We start from the raw sequence: 18,809 nt of genomic DNA on the forward strand, positions 1-18,809 counted from the left end.
ACAAAGTCCTCGCCTTCAGTCACAAGTTTTCTGATGTGCCTGTTTGGTTCTGATGCATCATCTGGGACATGCTGCTGAAGATCCAAGAGAGCAGACTCTTCACATCACCATCTGTGACATGGGTAAGTTCTTTGGGCTACGGCGCTTTGAAACTATGATACTACAGAGAAGTAAAGTAAAGCTTTACAGTAGGAGTGTGCAGTTTACTGTAGATTTTCTTTTATGTGTGCAACACCCAACACACCAGAGTAACCAATTATCTTTGATAAAACCCTGAAAAACTACAACAAACAGCGCAAAATTTCCACACAGCTAAAACCTGATAACAATCTGTTGGTTTTTTTATAAGATATTATCTCCTCTGTGATCTCATTATTCACGTGTGTTATGGTGTTACTGCAAAAAGATGAGTTTAAAACATCCAGCAGGCTGTAATGTGGTGTGAAATAAGACATGTTTTGGTTAAGCACTTGCTTCTTAGTAGTTTTAGCAGATAGCCTGACATGAATCCAGCTCTTGCTATTGGTTCCCTGTATGCTTCCTGAGTGCGTCAGGGTCTGGCTGCATGTCAGAGCATGTTGACTCCTCATGGGCCATTTTGCAAATTTAGATACTCAGCTGGGGCCTTCCAGCTGTTTCACAGTCACACTCTAAAGGTGATCACTGTGCCATTAGAGCCCCTCGACTCTAGAATGATCTACCTGAGGAGATTTTATTGGTGTCGTATGTGATGTCATCTCTTTTTTTTTTTTGTCTTTTTTGGTTCTGTTTATTGTTTCAGCTCTCTTGCTTTTGTGATTTTATTAGTGTTGTTTATTTGTCATAACCTTGAATCTTTATTTCTGTTTCATCACATTAACTGTATCTGTTTTCTTTGGGCTGATGTTTGAATTTACTTTCTGAAAAGTCTGCTTTTTGTACTTTAAGTCTGTTTTTTAAATGTTGTGTGTACAAATAAAGCGTATTAATATTATCAAGATTTGTACTTAAGAAGAAGTTGTTTGATTTTACTTTAAAATGCCGTAAAAGCTTTGACTGTATCCTTGCTCACCTCGTGCCCTTCCTACCCGCCCTTGCAACATATTTACATACACTGCAGATCTAATCGAATTTTGCACTGAAAGCCAAACTTTAGAATTTTCTGTTTTTGTGTTTTTATTAGAGACATTGCATTCACTAAATTTCACATTAAATCAGTATAAATACAACCCCAGTTCCAAAAAGTTCAATTTTGATTTGATGTCAGCCACACGTCTCAAAGAATTTTGCATGGGGGAACAAAAAGTTTGGAAAAGTGATACTACAAAGAAACAATTATGTTAATTGGCAACAGATCATAAACATGAAGGGTATAAAAAGGGCCCCTTATAGAGTTTCACCATTCAGCAAGAAAAACAAAGAAATACTTTGAATATCTATTTTTTAACATAAATTGGGAAGACCTGGCTCGAATATCTCATCATCTATATTACATAATATCATATAGAGATTCTGGGAATCTAGAGAAATCTCTGCACAGGGGACAAGGTACAAGGCCCAATGGTGGCACTGTATAAAAACCTAGAACGAATCTGTCGTGGAAATCACTGCATGGGCTCAAGAGCACTGTCAGAAACCATTATCAATGAACACAACTCTGTGCCAAAGCTCATTCAAAATGAACCCATTCAAAGTGGAAATATGATGAAACAAACTGTGAAACCATTTTTGGAGAAAATGAACGCTGCATCTTCTGGGCTAAAGCAGGGAGAGACCATCTTTTGCTTTTTGATGTGCATGGAGTTCTGACAGATCTGAGGAGAACAGCATGGAATAATTTACAGAAAGACCTAAAATTAAGCACACCTGACTCTGTAGCTCAATGCAGTGAAGGAGACACATGTGGGGCTCTTCTTTGGGAGATATATTTTATATCATATTGCAGATCTTGAATTTTATGTTTCTTTTTTGTGCTTAAATGTTAGATTAAAAGACTGAGGTGTAGAAAAAAAATCTTTTGTATGAATGTGTGTGAATAGGTGAATGAGGCATGTTGTATAAAGCACATTGAGTGCTCAAGTAAAGTTAACAAAGAAAAAGAAAAAAAGCACTATACAAGCACCAGTCCACTTACCATTTGTAATATGCTTTGTGTCTCCAGTTTTAAGAAATAGAGTCCTGAAGGGCTACTTTTAGAAGTGTGAAAAGCCATAGTAGTTCAGAGAAGTCACTTGCCACTAGAAACTCAGAAATGGGTCAGAGATAGGGAAAGTTGTCAAAATATTAGCTCGAGGTTACCGCTAGGGGTCGCTTCTGGTTTTTGTTTGGAAGTACTCAAGACAGCAGCCATGTTGGTCCGGGAGAGCCGCACCTCCTGAAGTCAGGATTTTTAACTTTCCAGCGGTTTCATTTGCTCTGCCTGTAGGTTGAACCTGTATGGACAGCTGGACATAAGTAAGTTGTTCAGGATAATTAATGTAATAAGGTATTTATTTTAAATGATAGGGTTGAGTGCGCTTATATATCAAATTGTTAATGTTTATGTAAAAATTTAATTTGACACTAAGTCTTCAAAGATGAACAGGAAAGGTAAATACTGACAAGTTCCCCCTTTAAAATTAGTCTTTACCAAAGAATCTAAAAATAAGTAAATGAATAAAATGGAAAACAGACAAACATGTGTATAGTCATGTTTTTGTACTTTCAAAGTCTTCTTATTAACAAGCAGACAGGAAGAGATAGGGGACGTTTTTTTTATTATTATTATTATCCTGGAGTGACCAGAATGGGCAGGATTAGATTTGCAGTGGAGGGATAGTAGATTTACCGGAGAAAGGATGGTGGAAGGATGAAGTCAGGAGTCAGGCCAGTCAGGAGGAAAAGAAGAGGACCACAGAGAGGGTTGATGGAAGATGGTTGGTGTGACAGAGGTGGATGCTAGGGTTAGAGGGAGATGATCCGCTTCTACTTTCCGTCCACGAGTTTTCTACCTGAGCAACAACATTTTTAACAAATCATTTTTTCTCTTTCACCAATAAAAATTACCTGGACCTAAAAATTAACCGAAATTAGAATCTGGCTTCGTATTGGTACAGAAAACAGCTTGGGTAACGTGTGAAACGTTATGAATAGATAACGTTAAAATAAATAAACACAATAACATTCGGGAGCTGTGCATAGAAATACGATATATAACTGTGGCCACAACCCCTGAGAAAGATGGCGGCGGGAGAGACGCGCTTCACAACCCCTGATGACGCGGGATTTACGCATTTCTACGTATCTCCACGGCCAGTCAACGAGGAAGCGCAATTTCGGACCAAAGGTTGTGGCTGCTGCTGCTGCTCACTTGTCTGGACTCCAGGTATGTAATATGCAGCAACACGATTCATACAACAGTAACAATTCATGTGAGCTTCACCAATACGTAGTCGTTTTAACAACAGTTTAAAGAAAGTAGCCAGCATAGGCGTTCATGTGCACGTCTTTAGCTTTGTGCTGCGATTGTTTCTGTAGTTGAATCATCCCAGAGGCTCACAGCAACATCCGGAGATCTTATTGTGGGTAGATATGATTAGATTACACATATGTCGAAACCCAAGAATTATGAAGAATAGTTTGGGAGCAGTGCAGTATCTGCATTGGTGAGCAGTGCTGTGCCTGCAAAATTGCGTATTTATCCAAAACCAAGTGGATGCAGTAGATAGCAATACCGATATTTTTAACTTATGTCATGACTAATGAGGTGAATCATCATCAATTTACAAATCAAAAAACAAAAAATAATAACACACATCAGTGGCTATACACTGAACTTAGAGGATAGAAACAAAGTATCGATCCTGTCATGTTAGTATCGATCCGATATCGATACTGTCGATAATTAAATTTATCCACCCACCTCTTTTGGGGAGCGCGTGCTTGGTAAAGATTAAAGCTGAATAAGTGTCCTGAGTTGTGTCTTTTAACCACCTGACACCCTGCACTGCTTTTTGGTTTTCAGCTTTACGATGGCGTTGGACTGGATTGGCTTCAGCTATGCTGCAGCCATTGCTTTTGGAGGATTTATGGGATACAAGAGAAAAGGTTGAGGAGCATAATTTCCTTCGGGATTAATAAAGTATTTCTGATTCAGATTCTGACCACAGCTGTGCATAAAGCTCAACTAAATATTAAAGTGTTGGAAATGAAATCAAACCTGATTGATTTTTGCGTTTCCCCGCAGGCAGCGTGATGTCCCTGATGGCTGGTCTAGTTTTTGGCGGATTATCCGCTTTCGGTGCCTACAACATAACGAGTGACCCAAAGGACATCAAGGTGTCACTGCGTGAGTATGGCTCTCTATATGCAGCCCGGCTACAATCAAGAGTGTAGAGGTTCAGTGTCCAGCTAGTGTCATAACAGGGTGTTTTCTTTCTTTCAGTGTCCTCGGGAGTTCTCGCAGTCATCATGGGAATGAGATACAAGAACTCTGGGAAATTAATGCCAGCTGGAATAATGACAGGGCTAAGGTCAGAGTCAGACGTGCTACCAGACAGTACAAATTGTTGCACAAATCAGGGATTGAGACATTTATTTGTTAAACTCGCTGATGCAGTTGCTTTTGTCTGTCTTACAGCTTGTTGATGGTGTTTCGCCTCTTACTTCTGATCGTCTGACCGGGAGAACATCAACCTTTACCCTGGAAACAGGAAACATTCCCACTAAGCCGACTAAATCAAATTTTACTGCAGTATTATTTTTTAATACATGCATATGAGCAAGTGTATGAATGGGAACTTCCATGATTTCTTAACCCACACTACAGGAGACGACTGTGAGCTCTGGGTGCTGTTAGGGCTCGGATTTATTTCTAGAACTTGAGAAAAAGAACAAGTTGAAGCATTTTCATTTGTATTCTTGTCCGTCTATGATGGGGAAAGAGTTTTTGTGATTTTTTTCTAATAACAGCAAATTAAAACAAGTTTAATTCATTAAAAACTGTTGTGTTTTATCTAGAAGAAAAACAGCAGCTTCGAGTGTTTTTGTCAAATGTATTTATTGCTAAAGAAGATTACAGAAGTTCTTTCCATGTTGTTGTGTTGGTGCCTCGTCTATCTTCACGTATTTACTTGCCTCTTAACAATAAGAGTTAAGAGGCTGGTAAATGATTATCTGCCTCTTAACTCTTATTGTGTTGTTTGTCCTTTAAACTAATTAAGATTTTAGATGTAACTGATTTTTGATGTAACTGATCATAATCACGCTGCCTAATGAGGAATGTAACAGATCTTTTGTAGCGTTTTTCTTAAAGTGGCAACTTGAGGTTTAAGACTTCCACAACATTCTTCAAGTATTTTTCATCTGGCGGCGGCTTCCTCTTGCTGCCCGGCTGCAGAAACCTGCTGATGGCGGGGATTTGTGTCATCCTGCCCTGAAAGAACTGGAAGGAATAACAGAAAGATGAGCGTTTCACAGCACTGGGCTTTGGCTTTCTCATTGAACTTGTTGTTGATTTATTTTTTTGTTGAAACACGTTTACCTTGACATTGGGGAAGTCTTTCAAAATGTCTGGAAATTTCTCCTCCAGCATCAGGGTGCATTCAAGAAGCAGCACATCAGCAAGGCTTAGTTTACCTCCCACCAGGTACACGGGTCCAGTCAGAGCCTATTTTATGACACCTATTTTAGCAATGATCAGCAGAAACTCAGGTTTTTAAACCAAACAATCAGTTATTTTACCTTTTCATACACAGGAAGGTAGCGCTCCTTTGCTTTGCTTTGAATGTTGTCCAATTTGGGTTTGGGATCTGGGGTGAAGGGGAGGATCATAATCATTTCCATGAGGTCTGTCAATCCCTCGGAATACATGTTGATCCTGAAGGAAAGCATAATAACCTATTTAAATACAGCTATGATGTAAGACAAAAACTTTATTACACTTTTTTTTTTTAAGGACCATACATGACTCGTTCTTTGGGATCCTTTGCATGCAGATTGTACTTCTCTGCGATGTAATTCAGGATTGCTTTTGTCTGAATGAGCTTCATGCCATCCATTTCCACCAAAGGGACCTGTTGAAACATGAGCGCCCCATCTTTGGAGCAAGCACAACAGCAGCAGGTAAAGCAGGTTTGCACTCCCAGTGGAAAAGACCAACACAATTTGTTTTAACGTGCATCTTTGACTGTAGATGAGAAGATATTAAGAGATGTTTGCATACAAGCTGCTGTCTGAATCTAGATTACATAACGTGGCTCTAAGACCATGGGGTGGATGGGAGGGGAAGTTAAAGCATGACTTGGAGGCAAACCACAAAAACTCCACCCACAGTCATGAGTTCAATTTTAAACGATTTAACAGATTAAAAAAAAAAACCCAAAACTTTTAACCTTCCTTGTTTGAACCTTTAGTTTAATGTTTACCCAGAATAATCCTATCTCTTGCATTCCCTGCATGCACCCATCTCACCATCAAGGAGTTTTTCATACTGCTCCCGAGTTGTCAGAAGCACTTCATCGAACTGCAAAGAAAGTATTTCAAATCAGATTTGCACAAAAGCCTGCAGTTCTTCAAAAACTCACACCTCCTTCACTTACCTCGACTTCTGCAACAGTTAAAAGCCAGCGGATTGACTCCATCTTCCCTCTCCCATTAAAATAGTACACCACAGGTTTTTCGGACATGGCTGTTGTCGGTGTTTTCTTTTTGTTTTTCAGGGCCTAAAATCTGTGAAGCAAAGTGAAATCACAGTAAATTCGCAAGCAGCTGCATAAATGTGGAAGCTGTTCCCCTGCGTGTGTAGTTTTCATACCTGTGCGCACTCAACCTCTACGCAGAAATGCAAAAGAGTGGAAGTAAAAGTTAATCTTACGTAACATTCACAGCGCTCAGGGTTGTTGAAGGGGTGGAGTAGGCGGGGAAAATGCGTGAAGGCGCTGATTGGGCAGCTTCAGCCAATGCAAGCATGCTTATTTGCATTTTGTCGCTAACCATCATGGGTAAAACAGATACAGTTTTCTGTTTTACTGTTTAAAATAATTTTACCGATGCAGCTTCTATTTATAAGATGAACCAGACAAACTGTACGGATCCCGACCAGGACTCTGAGTCTTTAAACCCTCATTGTGAACAGGTTTGTTATGCAGGGCTATAAAATATGCTAAACGACCGAGCGTTTCTGGATGTGAGGGCGATCTGGCTGCGACATCTGTCACCCCATTGATCGCTAGGGTTGATTCGGCTGATCTGGCTGGCTAGGCGGGTGTCCCCTTCCTCCCTCACCGGTCCATGTGTGTCCCTCCCGACGCCCAGCGCTCGGTGGCAGCGGACGATGTCCCCCCCCGGCGGACGACCATCCATCGGTATACCAGTAGCTGCGCTCCCCTGCTAGAACCTCCAAACAAGCTCAAGGCCCATTTGTAGGAGAAACGTAGGGAAGTCAAGCTCCAAGCTTCAGACACATCCAAATGCGGCGCTGCACGTGGCAGTCTGCCTTCCTTTTTTAGTTTTTGTTGAAAAAACAAACTTTTTATGATCTTTTTTTCTTAAAAGTTTAATCATTTTATTAATAATTTCTACTTATTTAAAAGGTTATTTGTTTTGTTATTGTTTTTTTAATCACTGTTGTATATGTTAAATATACAGTATGAGGGCCTCACTATGCACCTGTGGCACTTTTACTTTATCTATCTATTCAATTTTCATAAAAGCATTTAATCCAACAAACAAATAACTGAGTGTATTTGTGTGTGCACTCATCCATGCTTGGGCTGGTCTTTATGTGATATTGCATGTTTGTGTGTGTTTAAGATAAGATAACTCTTTATTGCAAATGAATTTAAATGTGTGGAACTTTATAAAACAGAGCTGGGTGTCATTTCTGTCATTTGCCTTTTGGACTACCATCCCGGTACCTTCCAGCTCCCTTCATAAAGCCCCCTTCCAGCTCCCAACACAGGCACACATCATCATTCATATACACACACACTATTGGTTACCCACACACTTGTACATGAACATGTGTGTCCTTTAACTGACCCTTGATCTCCTAACTGTTCCTCAAACCTAATTCTCACTTTCATCTAGTTCACTTTCCTCACTGAGGGAATGACCCCCAACTGTCCAATCACATTTTTTCCTCCCATAAAAAGTTCTTGTGCCTATTTCCTGCAATTTGGTACAAGTTCAGTTGGTTTGGCTGCTTATGTATCACTCAGTGCTCTCAAATCATTTCCCCAGAGGTTCTCCCTGTGACCCAAGTCCCTGCAGTTATCCCCATAAAAACCTTTCAACAAACCTAAAACAGAGTCACCAGGATCAGAGTTCAGAAGCACTGCTTTAGCGTTGCTGCCCTAAGAAAGGCAGCCTAACTGCATAACATTGCTCTGAGGCAACAAACTAAAAAGTGTTGTGTTAGAAGACAAAATTCAATCAAAATGTGTCTTTAAACAACCAGCGACACTTCTTCAGATGTTCATATAAGTGCACATAATGGTTTTAGATCTCACCCGGGCGATCGTGGCTCAAGAGTTGGGAGTTCGCCTTGTAATCGGAAGGTTGGCGGTTCGAGCCCCGGCTTGGACAGTCTCGGTCGTTGTGTCCTTGGGCAAGACACTTCACCCGTTGTCTACTGGTGGTGGTCAGAGGGCCCGGTGGCGCCAGTGTCCGGCAGCCTCGCCTCTGTCAGTGCGCCCCAGGGTGGCTGTGGCTACAATGTAGCTGCCATCACCAGTGTGTGAATGGGTGGATGACTGGATATGTAAAGCGCTTTGGGGTCCTTAGGGACTAGTAAAGCGCTATATAAATACAGGCCATTTACCATTACCCTGTTTCAACACACCTGAATCGAATGATTAGTTCATTACCAGGCCTCTGGAGAACTTCAAGATATGTTGGGGAGGTCATTTAGCCATTTGGTCTAAAACCATCTGTAACACAAGGTGGTCTCACAGTTTGGGGCTGCATTTGAGACAGTGGCGTTGGGGATGATGTCAAAACACAGAAAAGGACTGTTAGATTTTGATCCACCAAGCATCTGAATGAGTCCTTTAATATCAACATTTATTTAGTTCACATTGTTAGAAAAGCTCACATACCTTCTCATCTATCCTGTTAGTGCAGCATTTATCGACACGTAGGCCTGCAGATATAAATGATCACAAACATGCTGCATGATAAGGAACAGATTTTACTGAGATGGTAATTTGGACTGGGAGACTTCCATGATAGCCTTTGCATAGTTTTGTATCCGGCGGTGGCTTCCTCTTACTGCCTGGCTGCAGAAACCTGTTGATGGCAGGGATTTGGATCATCCTGCCCTGGAAAGACTGGGAGGAAAGACTGGGAACTGACTAAGCGTTTCACAGTACTGAGTTTTAAAGTGTACTTAATGGTATATTAGTGGAAAGCCCTATAACCTAGAAACATTAAATATTACAACTGTGGCATGTACTGTCAACATATAGAAAATACCACATAAAGATTTAAGATATCATGTCACACTTGACCTCTGACTTTTTAACATCAACAGAGTGATCTGAAAGGTCAAAGTGATAATAATCCTATATAGAGCTATTTAAAACATGTTTCTTACTTCCATTGTTTTTATTGACAGCATATAGAGAATAGTTTAAGGGAATTTTAACTATCACATTACTTTGGATTTCTGACCATTTCAAGGTCAAATAAGGTCCAATTTCTATCTTCAAAACTGCACTTAAAAGTCTGCTGCTTTTGTTTGTATTGGCAACATTTAACAAATACCTGACCTTTGATCTCACTTTTACATTTCACCAAATGCATTATGTCTTTAATGAGCTGTACATTTTTTTCTTTTAAAAGTACATTTTAAAAGAAAAAAACCAAAATGATTGCATACAAAATACAATACGACTCACTTAAAAGTAAATATTGCCCACTGAGTGAGCTGCTTTGGCAGAGGTTTGCGCTCTGGGAGTGCTTCTCATTGTAACTTTGGTTTATTTAATGGAAATATGCAAAATTTGACATTTATATTCTGACATAGCAGAGGGTAACCACCTCGGTGTAGTTAAACGGTCTGTAACTTATTAAGTATTCATAAAATAGAGATACAAATTCTCATGACGTCTCTAAATATACTAAAGTTATTGTAGAAGTTGATTTTGAGAGGACGGGGTGGGAGGCACTGATTTTTCTTGGAATGCCCTGTATGTGCTTCAGTTTCACAAGGACAGGTGATTCGTTGTTTTGTTGAATCATATCCAGCTCTGTCACTGTTACCTTAATGTTGGGAAAGTCTTTGTAAATTCCTGGAAATCTCTCCTCCAGCTCCAGGGTCCATTCAGCCAGCAGCATCTGCGAGGCTTAGTTTACCTCCCACCAGGTAAACGGTCCAGTCAGAGCCTGAGAAATTTGTCCAAAAAAATGCATAATGGCCATTTTGGCAACAATCATGTTTTTCTAAACAAAAAGAGTCAGTTATTTTACCTTTTCATGCACAGGAAGGTAGCGCTCATTTGCTCTGCTTTGAATGTTTTCCAGTTTAGGTTTGGGGTCTGCACAGAACGGCAGTGACAGAGTACATGTTGATCCTAAGGAAAAGCTTAATAATGTATTTAAATACAGCCACGATATAGTATCAGAAGTGCTCTCTTTATTATTCCATGATTATTGAAGTGGAGCATACATAACTCGATCTTTGAGGTCCTTTCTGTGCAGGTTGTGCTTCTCAGCGAGATGGCTAAGGAGCACAGATAACATGACCAAGAAAGTAGACTCTGTGCATTATAATAAATCCTCAAGCGATAATCCCCCCTTGGACTGTCTTGGTGCAAAACCAAGACATAAATCATGTCTCCTGGAAGGGGGAGGACGTATCACAGGCAGGACACAGCGAGCTGAAATCTCTGAAACCGACTGGCCTTCACTTCCTACGAGACAGGGAGGAGGTCAGCGCCCTGACCCACTGGTGTCAAGACAACCATCTCACCCTCAACGTTGCAAAGACAAAGGAGTTGATAGTGGACTTCCGGAGGTGCAGAGAAGTACACACCCCCATCACCATCAACGGCGCTGCTGTGGAGAGAGTGAGCAGCTTCCGGTTCCTTGGAGTACATCTGGCTGAGGATCTTACGTGGTCAGTACACATAAACAAAACAGTGAAGAAGGCGCAGCAGCGCCTCTTCTTTCTCAGGAGACTGAAAAGATTCGGCATGAGCCCCCGCATCCTCAGGACCTTCTATCGCTGTGCCATTGAGAGCATCCTCACTGGATGCATCACCACCTGGTATGGTAACAGCACCGCCTACAACTGCAAAGCTCTCCAGCGAGTAGTGCGGTGCTCTGAACGGATAATTGGAGGTGAGCTTCCCTCCCTCCAAGACATCTACAGGAAGCGGTGCCTGAAGAAAGCGGGGAGGATCATCAAGGACTCCAGTCACCCCAGCCATAAACTGTTCAGACTACTTCGCTGCAAAGGGGGATCACGCTTTTCAAACCCTGGCTCCAATACTGTGGAACGGTTTACCCTCCTCACTACGCACCATCGACATCTGTTTAGACAGGCATTTGGGTAATGTTAATGCATAATATGTTGTTTTATTTTATATTTATATTGTACTATTGCTTGTTTGATATGCTTTTATATTTCCTCTATGTTGCTATATTGTTTGTTTGACATGTCTTCATGTGGAGCACTTTGTAACAGCGTTTTTGTCTTAAAAAGTGCTATATAAATAAATTGTACTTACTTACTTACTTACTTCCATCAGGAAGGAGGTTCTGCAGCATCCGGTCCCGAACCAGCAGACTGAGAGACAGCTTCTTCCACCAGGCCATCAGACTGCTGAACACGTCATAGACACCTCACCTCCACTACTGGAACTTCAACATTATGCACTCCATACTGTACAGTAATGCCACTGTTTTGCACATGTCTCAACTCTGTATATTTTTATATATTTTATTTATTGTTTACTCTATTTAATTTGTAAAATATGTGTATACACACACACACGTAGAAAAACATTTAGTATACACATCCAGAAATTTTTTTTTTGCATATACTATTATATATTGTACATATATTTATTAGTTTCAGATTTAGCCATTCGTATATTTTGCTTGTTTACATTATTGTATTTTGCACAACTCTGTTGCTTGTGAAGCTCGCACACAAGAATTTCACTCACATGTGCTGTACCAATGTACCTGCACATGTGATGTGACAATAAAAGTGATTTGATTTGATTTGATTTGATTTGATTTGATTTGATTTGATTTGATTTGATTTGATTTGATTTGATTTGATTTGACAGAGAAGCTCTTCTACCCCTGTACACGGGAGGAAACAGGACTGGACAACCGTGAATAGGAAGGTTAACAACAAACCTCCAAAACAACTGAATGTGAAACTGCAGAACAGATTTGCTCCACTATCAAAGGACCCTGGATCTATATCGGACAACCATCCATCTAAAAGCAGCGAAATAAGGTCTGAAAATCTGTTGAAAAGTAAAAGGCCACAGGGAAAGCTAAAGGCTAGGCCTGAAACTCTGATTGTGGGTGACTCTGCTGTAAAGGATGTACAAAGGATGTGCGGTAAGAACACTAAAGTCATCTGCTTTCCTAGGGATATGGTCAACAACCTGAAGGAGAGAATTCTTCAAATTGCAGATGAATATCCAACTGTGACAAACATTGTTCTGCATACAGGGTCAAACGATGTGTCCAAACAACAGTCGGAGGTTCTGAAACGGGACTTTACTGGATTATTAAATACTGTAAACTCTCTGAATGCAGCTGTATTCATCAGTGGACCTGTACCGCCTGTCAGAGGAGGAGACGAGAGATTCAGCAGGTTGTTTGCACTGAATAAATCAGCATGTGCTGACCACTCAGTGCATTTTATCAACAATTTTAATATTTCTTGGGAACGCAGGCATCTGTTTAAAGCAAATGGATTTAATTTTAACAAGTCAGGGGTGAAACTGTTCACCTCCAACTTGTTTTATTCCATACGTCATCCATCTGTGCTTGGTGCCAAGGCTGAGATAAACGAGGAGTTATCTCATAAAGAGGAACAAACAGTACTCCAAGAACAGACAAAGCCCAGCAGAAACCTTGAGGAGGAGCTCCATCTGCCCCCACCTGGGATGAGCAAGCAGAGGGGTCCCTATTTGCCTCCAACTCTCTCAACAACACCAACGACCAGGACCAGGACCAGGGACCACGACCTTCCCCAGTCCCCCAAACCCCTGACAAGCCAACACCCTCCTCCCCCTCCCTTTCTCCCTCCTCGCCACACCTGAAATTCACTGAGGAGATGATGGAGCTGGTCAATGTTGGGCTCAGATCTACCCCCCAGCCCAATCCCTTTTTGTCCCCCATAAACCCCCCCACCAGAGCAGTTAAAGGTTCGCCATCGAGCCCCGTCCTCAACAGAGCAATCGAAGTTACATTGCCCAGCCTCGTCCCCCTTAGCTCCTCCTTACCACCTTCATGCTCTGTCTCCGCAGTCTGATGTGTGATGTGTGAAGGGTCCGGGCTGCGAGGATTATGGCAGTGGTGACTTTTCCCAGGAGAAGCTGGGACCCTGTTTACTAGAAGGTTTTAAAATTTCTGTACTTTTAGGTGACAGGAGACATGTGGCCTGGTCAAAACACAGAGAGCTGCACTCTAAAAGATCTTTAAACATAGTAAACATACCTTGTGTGCCACAGACTGCTCCCAAACAGGAGGGGACAAGTAATACCTCTAAAACACTTAAGTTGGCTTTATTAAACGTTAGATCTTTAGCTGGGAAAACGTTTTTAATTAATGATTTAATCACTGAGCACAGCCTTGATTTTATGTTTTTAACTGAAACTTGGTTGGACCAAAGTAACAGTGGAGCTGTTCTCATTGAGACGACCCCTCCTAACTACAGTTTTATCAGTGAGGTCAGGGCGAGCAGGAGAGGAGGAGGGGTTGCTGTCTTATTTAATGAATCATTTCAATGTAAGCAGCTATCTCCTGGAAGTTTTCAGTCTTTTGAATATGTGGCTTTACAGCTGAAGGCCCCATCCAAAGTTGTGTTTCTTAATGTTTACAGGCCTCCCAAATACTGCACAGACTTTTTTAATGACCTCAGTGAACTGCTGTCTGTGATCTGTGTTGATTTGGACTGTGTAATTATTGCTGGGGATTTTAACATCCATGTGGACAACCCTCAGGACAAAGGGACTAAAGACCTGAGTAACACTCCGGGCAACTTTGGGCTGACTCAGCATGTAACAGAGGCCACACATAATAGAGGACACACTCTTGACCTGCTGATCTCCAAGGGCCTGAACATTTCGAAGGTTACTGTGTCTGATGTGGGCCTGTCTGATCATTACTGTGTTTTCTTTGAAAGTAAAATCTCAGCCCACACAAATATATCAACAGATCACAAAACGGTGTATAACTGAATACAGTTGTGAGATATTTACCAGGTCTTCCCATTAACACCTGACCTGTCCAGAGGTTCAGTCAATGAGCTCGTCAATAGCTTCAATGCTAAAATGTTAAATGTAATGGACACTTTTGCTCCTGTCAATGGAAAATTGTACTTAGTAGTCAGTATAATCTTTCAGTGATATAAGTTTGCATATGGTAGAATACTGCATGTAATCACTTGTGTGTAGAAGTATATAGTTTGTGGCATATTGAAAGAATGTCTCATCCTAGGAGGTCTGTAACATTCCAGGGTGTTCACCCCCACATCCTAGGAGCATGGGAGAGGTCGTACCTTGTCTTATTGTTTTACGGTAGGATTAACGTAGTTATGTCAGTTTTAGTCTAAGTGCCTTTTGTTTAGATGAACTGCTGGACTTCTTCACTGTGTTATCTAGGGTGAACCATCTAGGGTGAGGGGGAGACTACCCTCTTTATGACCAAGGCTGTTCCTTTTGTGCTGTTATATGACCCTTTGATCAGCAGGACCCCCCCCACACACACACACACACACTGAAGTATAAATAAAGACCGGGGCAGTTTCTCAGCGCGAGTCTCTCAGTCTGGAGACTGCCCTTGCTAGCAAGAAGTTCTGTGTGTTTCTCTTCTCTGAGTCTTTACTGAAGAAGTGTTTTAGAATATATTCCTTAACAGCTCCCATTAAGGTGAAGGTTATCTCTGGAAGGAAAAAGTCTTCCTGGAGAAACTCCACACTGGTGAAAAATGAAAAAAAGAGAGTGTAGGAAAGCTGAGCGCAGATGGAGAAAAACAAACCTCCAGGTTCAATTACTTCTTAAAACAGAATAACTGCTATGATGCCTTCCAGTCAGGTTTTAGACAGAACCACAGCACTGAAACCACTCTGACCAAAGTGTTTAATGACATATGTCTGAACACAGACAGTGGAAAAATGTCAGTCTTAGTTTTGCTGGATCTCAGTGCAGCATTTGATACAGTTGACCACAACATATTACTCAAACGAGTAATGTGGGCAGCATTGTTTGACTTTGTTGTGCATGTTCTTCAACCCTCCTGCTTTAAACCAGCTGCTTGCTCAGTGATGAGAAAATTACACTTCCCTTTTTCTTGCGTTCATGGCGCAGATGTCACTGAAGCAGTACTCGCCACCTATAGCTAGCACTACAGAAGGGTTACAGACTAGTGAACGCCACACTCACTTCCACTAACATCTCTTGGGGCCTCATATTTAAAAGTACAGTGAGAAGCAGTAAGATTTAAGAATCAACTTGAAATGTCTGCAACATTTGACATGAAACAAAAGAACAGGAAATATTGGTTTCTGGCCATAAAGTGCCAGTCAGTCAATTGTCCACTTAATTTTCAGCTCCTGAAAAAGGGAACGGTCTACTGCTCAGTGAGGTGGTTTAGTCAGATTACTAAGAAATGTTTTCCCATTCTTTATTTCTTTGACACAAATTTATTATAATTATTATCTTTTTTTTTAAAAATCAGAACAAAAACACAGTAGCTTCAAATATTTTTGGAAGATCAACATTTATTTATTTCACATTGTTAGGAAAGATCACACATCAAGATTCATATGCTTTCCATAGTGTTAGTGCAGCATTTGTTTCCACGTAGGCCTGCAGATATAACTGATCCCAGTCATGCAGCCTAATGAGGAATGTAGCAGGAATGTAATGGGTTTTACTGAGGTTATATTTTGATCTGGAAGATTTCTATGACAGCCTTTGCATAGTTTTCACCCGGGGGTGGCTTCCTCTTACTGCCTGGCTGCAGAAACCTGTTGATGGCAGGGATTTGGATCATCCTGCCCTGGAAAGACTGTGAGGAAACACAGAAAGCTGACTGAGCATTTCACGGTACTTGGTTTAATAATAACTGCCATTCCATGTATAAAATAAAGAAAAAACAAAATCTAAAAAGAGAACCTCTTACCTGATTTTTTTTTTAAACCAAAACTTTATTTATTAAAGATTGAAAAATTGGACCTTTATACCCTGAAATAGCATGCATGTCCCAGAAAAAACCCTGTAAAGGGCCTGTAACTTTAAAGGTAAATACAAACTTTCATGGTGTCATTAAAAAAAACCAAGTGTTATGATAGAAGAAGGTGTTTCTGTCAACGTTACCTTAACAGCAGAGAAGTCTTTGAGAATCCCAGCGCATTTCTCCTCTAGCATCAGGGTGCATTCAACCAGCAGCACATCTGCGAGGCTTAGTTTGCCTCCCACCAGGTACACGGGTCCGGTCAGAGCCTAAGACGTTTGTCCAAAAACACATAGCACATACTTTAGTTGTCAGAAACCATTATAATCATCAACAACTCATTTTATTCTGTTTTTCTACCTTTTCAAACACAGGAAAGTAGCGTTCCTTTGCTTTTTTCTCAATCTCTTCCAGTTTGGCTGTGGGGTCTGGATTGAAGGGCAGCACCATAATCATTTCCATGAGGTCCATCAGTCCCTCGGAGTACATGTTGATCCTAAAAAACAAAAACAACAACAGCAAAAAAAAAAAAAAAAAAAATTCTTCAATTACAAGACGGACTATCTTTATTATGTCTGATAAATAAATAAACAAATAAAAGACCATACATGACACGGTCTTTGAGGTCCTTTCCATGCATGTTGTACTTCTCGGCGAGGTAATTTAAGATGGCTTTTGTCTGAACGAGCTTCATGCCATCGATTTCCACCAATGGCACCTGTTGAAACATGAGCTTTCCATCTGCAGGGTAAACACAGAAGCTAGTAAAGCAGGGTGGCACTCCCAGGCATAATAATTCATCTTAGGCTACATCTTTGTAGGTCATGACACTCCTGAAACCTTTTGCCCACAAAAACTGCTGATTCACTTTAGTTAAAAGATGAACATGATTTTAGCTTAAATCCCCCCTTTAATTCATGTCCGTTTCATTCAGTTTTTCATATTTTAGTTACGGGTTTTGTTTTTATTAAACTCACCATTTACGAGTTTTAAATACTCTTCGCGGGTGTCCAAAAACTTCTCATCAAACTGTGAATATAAACATTTAGATCAGTTTCTGGGACAGTAATAATATGTAAAGCCTGAACTTTGAGTGCATTTTCATTATTCAGCTGTAACGTTTACCATGAAATGACAAATGTTACAGCTGATCAAGTCTGCAGGTCTTCAAAAAAAGCACTTACCTCGACTTCTGCGACTGTTAAAAGCCAGCGAATAGACTCCATCTTCCCTCTCCCATTGAAATAGTGCAGCACAACTCTTTCACCCATGATTGTTGGTTATTTTTTCCTAAACTGATAACCCGTGAACCTACAAGCAACAATGCAATCACAGTGAAATATGAGCTGCTGAATGAAGATGGAAGTGATACTACTGGATGTGAAGCTGCGATACCTGCGATCCTTCCGGCACTCGTGGAGAAGTGACTGAAGCGAAGGGAGAAGTGCAAATAAAAGTTCAGCTGTTATATAACACTTATTGAAGTCCAAGGTTTGGGCGGCTGGAGGATGAAGGCGGGGAAACATGTGAAGTCTGTGATTGGTCAGTGCCCACCAACACAGGCTGTGAATGTGCTTTGGTAGCAAAAAAAGAAAAAATTCCCAAGATGTTAAGATTAGTTCCTCCCTGTTAGCGGTCCATAAAATATTGCGTGAACTCTTAGTCAGCTTTTTTTCTTTCCAGTTTCTTTAAGTAGTCATCAGGAATAGTTCTCCAGGCTTCTTCTTCCTCATTCAAAGCTCTTCTTTGGATGTTGGCTGCCTTTTCTTTGGATCTCTGTCAAGATGAGCCCATCACTGCTGTTGAGGTCTGGGCTTTGGGGAGTCCAATGCATGACTCATAGTGCTCCAATGTGTGTTTTTCTTTGGTGTCAGTCTCCACATTAATGCTGGTTGTAGCAATGCATGCTGATGATGAGTTTCAGTCCAGCTCTTCTGTAATTTGGCACACTTCAGCTTTTTCTTCCCGTTTTCTTTCCTGAGAAAGGCTTCTTGCCACCCTTCCACTGAGACCATTTCTGATGAAGCTTCATTGATTAAAAATTGGCTTTTTACAGAGTTGTCTGTTATATGTAGACAGAAATCTGGCCTATCCCTCAGCTATGTCCCTTTTTTGATGCTTTAATGATTCATAGGTCAGTGCTAAAGTGGCTTGAGAAAAAGAACATTCTTGTTAAAAATAAAATAAATAATAATAATCAGCCAAATCCCAAAGAAAAATTTGGAAATGCCTCCAGAAAGCCTGGAGAACTATTTCTCAAGACCACAATAAAATAATAATAACATCTGGCTCCTTGTAAGAAAATTATAAAGAAATGAAGGATGTTGCAAGACGTTTGCACAACACCGTACTACTTGCTATTAAGCCGTTTGCCAAAATATATTCAAGTTACAGCTGAATAATGAAAATGGGCTCAAAGTGCA

At 40.8% G+C, this 18,809-nt stretch overlaps 3 protein-coding genes and 1 pseudogene across 3 annotated transcripts; 1 reads left to right on the forward strand and 3 right to left on the reverse strand.

The window, feature by feature from the left end:
• Positions 1 to 3,187: 3,187 nt before the first annotated feature.
• On the forward strand, positions 3,188 to 5,050 carry tmem14a (transmembrane protein 14A). Its single transcript, XM_086259704.1, has 5 exons — positions 3,188 to 3,343; positions 3,983 to 4,065; positions 4,205 to 4,306; positions 4,403 to 4,490; positions 4,598 to 5,050. Exons 2-5 carry the CDS (start codon positions 3,990 to 3,992, stop codon positions 4,635 to 4,637), a joined length of 306 nt encoding a protein of 101 aa, XP_086115830.1. The 5' UTR covers positions 3,188 to 3,343; positions 3,983 to 3,989; the 3' UTR covers positions 4,638 to 5,050.
• On the reverse strand, positions 5,001 to 6,903 carry LOC147316304 (glutathione S-transferase 3-like). Its single transcript, XM_086259703.1, has 7 exons — positions 6,773 to 6,903; positions 6,558 to 6,687; positions 6,430 to 6,481; positions 5,923 to 6,055; positions 5,701 to 5,836; positions 5,501 to 5,626; positions 5,001 to 5,401 (listed from the first exon to the last, which is right to left on the reverse strand). The coding sequence occupies exons 2-7, from the start codon at positions 6,642 to 6,644 to the stop codon at positions 5,267 to 5,269; spliced, it is 669 nt and encodes a 222-aa protein (XP_086115829.1). The 5' UTR covers positions 6,645 to 6,687; positions 6,773 to 6,903; the 3' UTR covers positions 5,001 to 5,266.
• Positions 6,904 to 9,148: 2,245 nt separating this feature from the next.
• Positions 9,149 to 13,442, reverse strand: LOC147316305 (glutathione S-transferase A4-like; annotated as a pseudogene).
• A 2,469-nt stretch (positions 13,443 to 15,911) lies between these two features.
• Positions 15,912 to 17,930, reverse strand: LOC147316306 (glutathione S-transferase A2-like). The gene is made up of 7 exons (XM_086259706.1): positions 17,782 to 17,930; positions 17,571 to 17,697; positions 17,364 to 17,415; positions 16,995 to 17,127; positions 16,747 to 16,882; positions 16,530 to 16,655; positions 15,912 to 16,221 (listed from the first exon to the last, which is right to left on the reverse strand). The coding sequence occupies exons 2-7, from the start codon at positions 17,655 to 17,657 to the stop codon at positions 16,093 to 16,095; spliced, it is 663 nt and encodes a 220-aa protein (XP_086115832.1). The 5' UTR covers positions 17,658 to 17,697; positions 17,782 to 17,930; the 3' UTR covers positions 15,912 to 16,092.
• Between the last annotated feature and the right edge of the window lie 879 nt (positions 17,931 to 18,809).

The sequence above is a fragment of the Aulonocara sp. 'chitande type north' Nkhata Bay genome, linkage group LG13 (assembly GCF_057382095.1).
Source record: "Aulonocara sp. 'chitande type north' Nkhata Bay isolate Kocher_YH1m ecotype deep benthic linkage group LG13, A_spYH_male_GT1.1, whole genome shotgun sequence".
Classification (NCBI taxonomy): Eukaryota; Metazoa; Chordata; class Actinopteri; order Cichliformes; family Cichlidae; genus Aulonocara; species Aulonocara sp. 'chitande type north' Nkhata Bay.

Bases quoted from the DNA above. Each gene is read 5' to 3' on its own strand.
- tmem14a (XM_086259704.1), top strand. From the start codon at position 3,990: ATGGCGTTGGACTGGATTGGCTTCAGCTATGCTGCAGCCATTGCTTTT. The intron at 4,066-4,204 runs GTTGAGGAGCAT...GTTTCCCCGCAG, and splicing joins TATGGGATACAAGAGAAAAG to GCAGCGTGATGTCCCTGATG. The intron at 4,307-4,402 runs GTGAGTATGGCT...TCTTTCTTTCAG, and splicing joins GGACATCAAGGTGTCACTGC to TGTCCTCGGGAGTTCTCGCA.
- LOC147316304 (XM_086259703.1), bottom strand. From the start codon at position 6,644: ATGTCCGAAAAACCTGTGGTGTACTATTTTAATGGGAGAGGGAAGATG. The intron at 6,482-6,557 runs GTAAGTGAAGGA...CTTTCTTTGCAG, and splicing joins TAACTGTTGCAGAAGTCGAG to TTCGATGAAGTGCTTCTGAC. The intron at 5,837-5,922 runs GTATGGTCCTTA...GCTTTCCTTCAG, and splicing joins GATCCCAAAGAACGAGTCAT to GATCAACATGTATTCCGAGG.
- LOC147316306 (XM_086259706.1), bottom strand. From the start codon at position 17,657: ATGGGTGAAAGAGTTGTGCTGCACTATTTCAATGGGAGAGGGAAGATG. The intron at 17,416-17,570 runs GTAAGTGCTTTT...TTATATTCACAG, and splicing joins TAACAGTCGCAGAAGTCGAG to TTTGATGAGAAGTTTTTGGA. The intron at 16,656-16,746 runs GTAGAAAAACAG...CAAACGTCTTAG, and splicing joins ACTTTCCTGTGTTTGAAAAG to GCTCTGACCGGACCCGTGTA.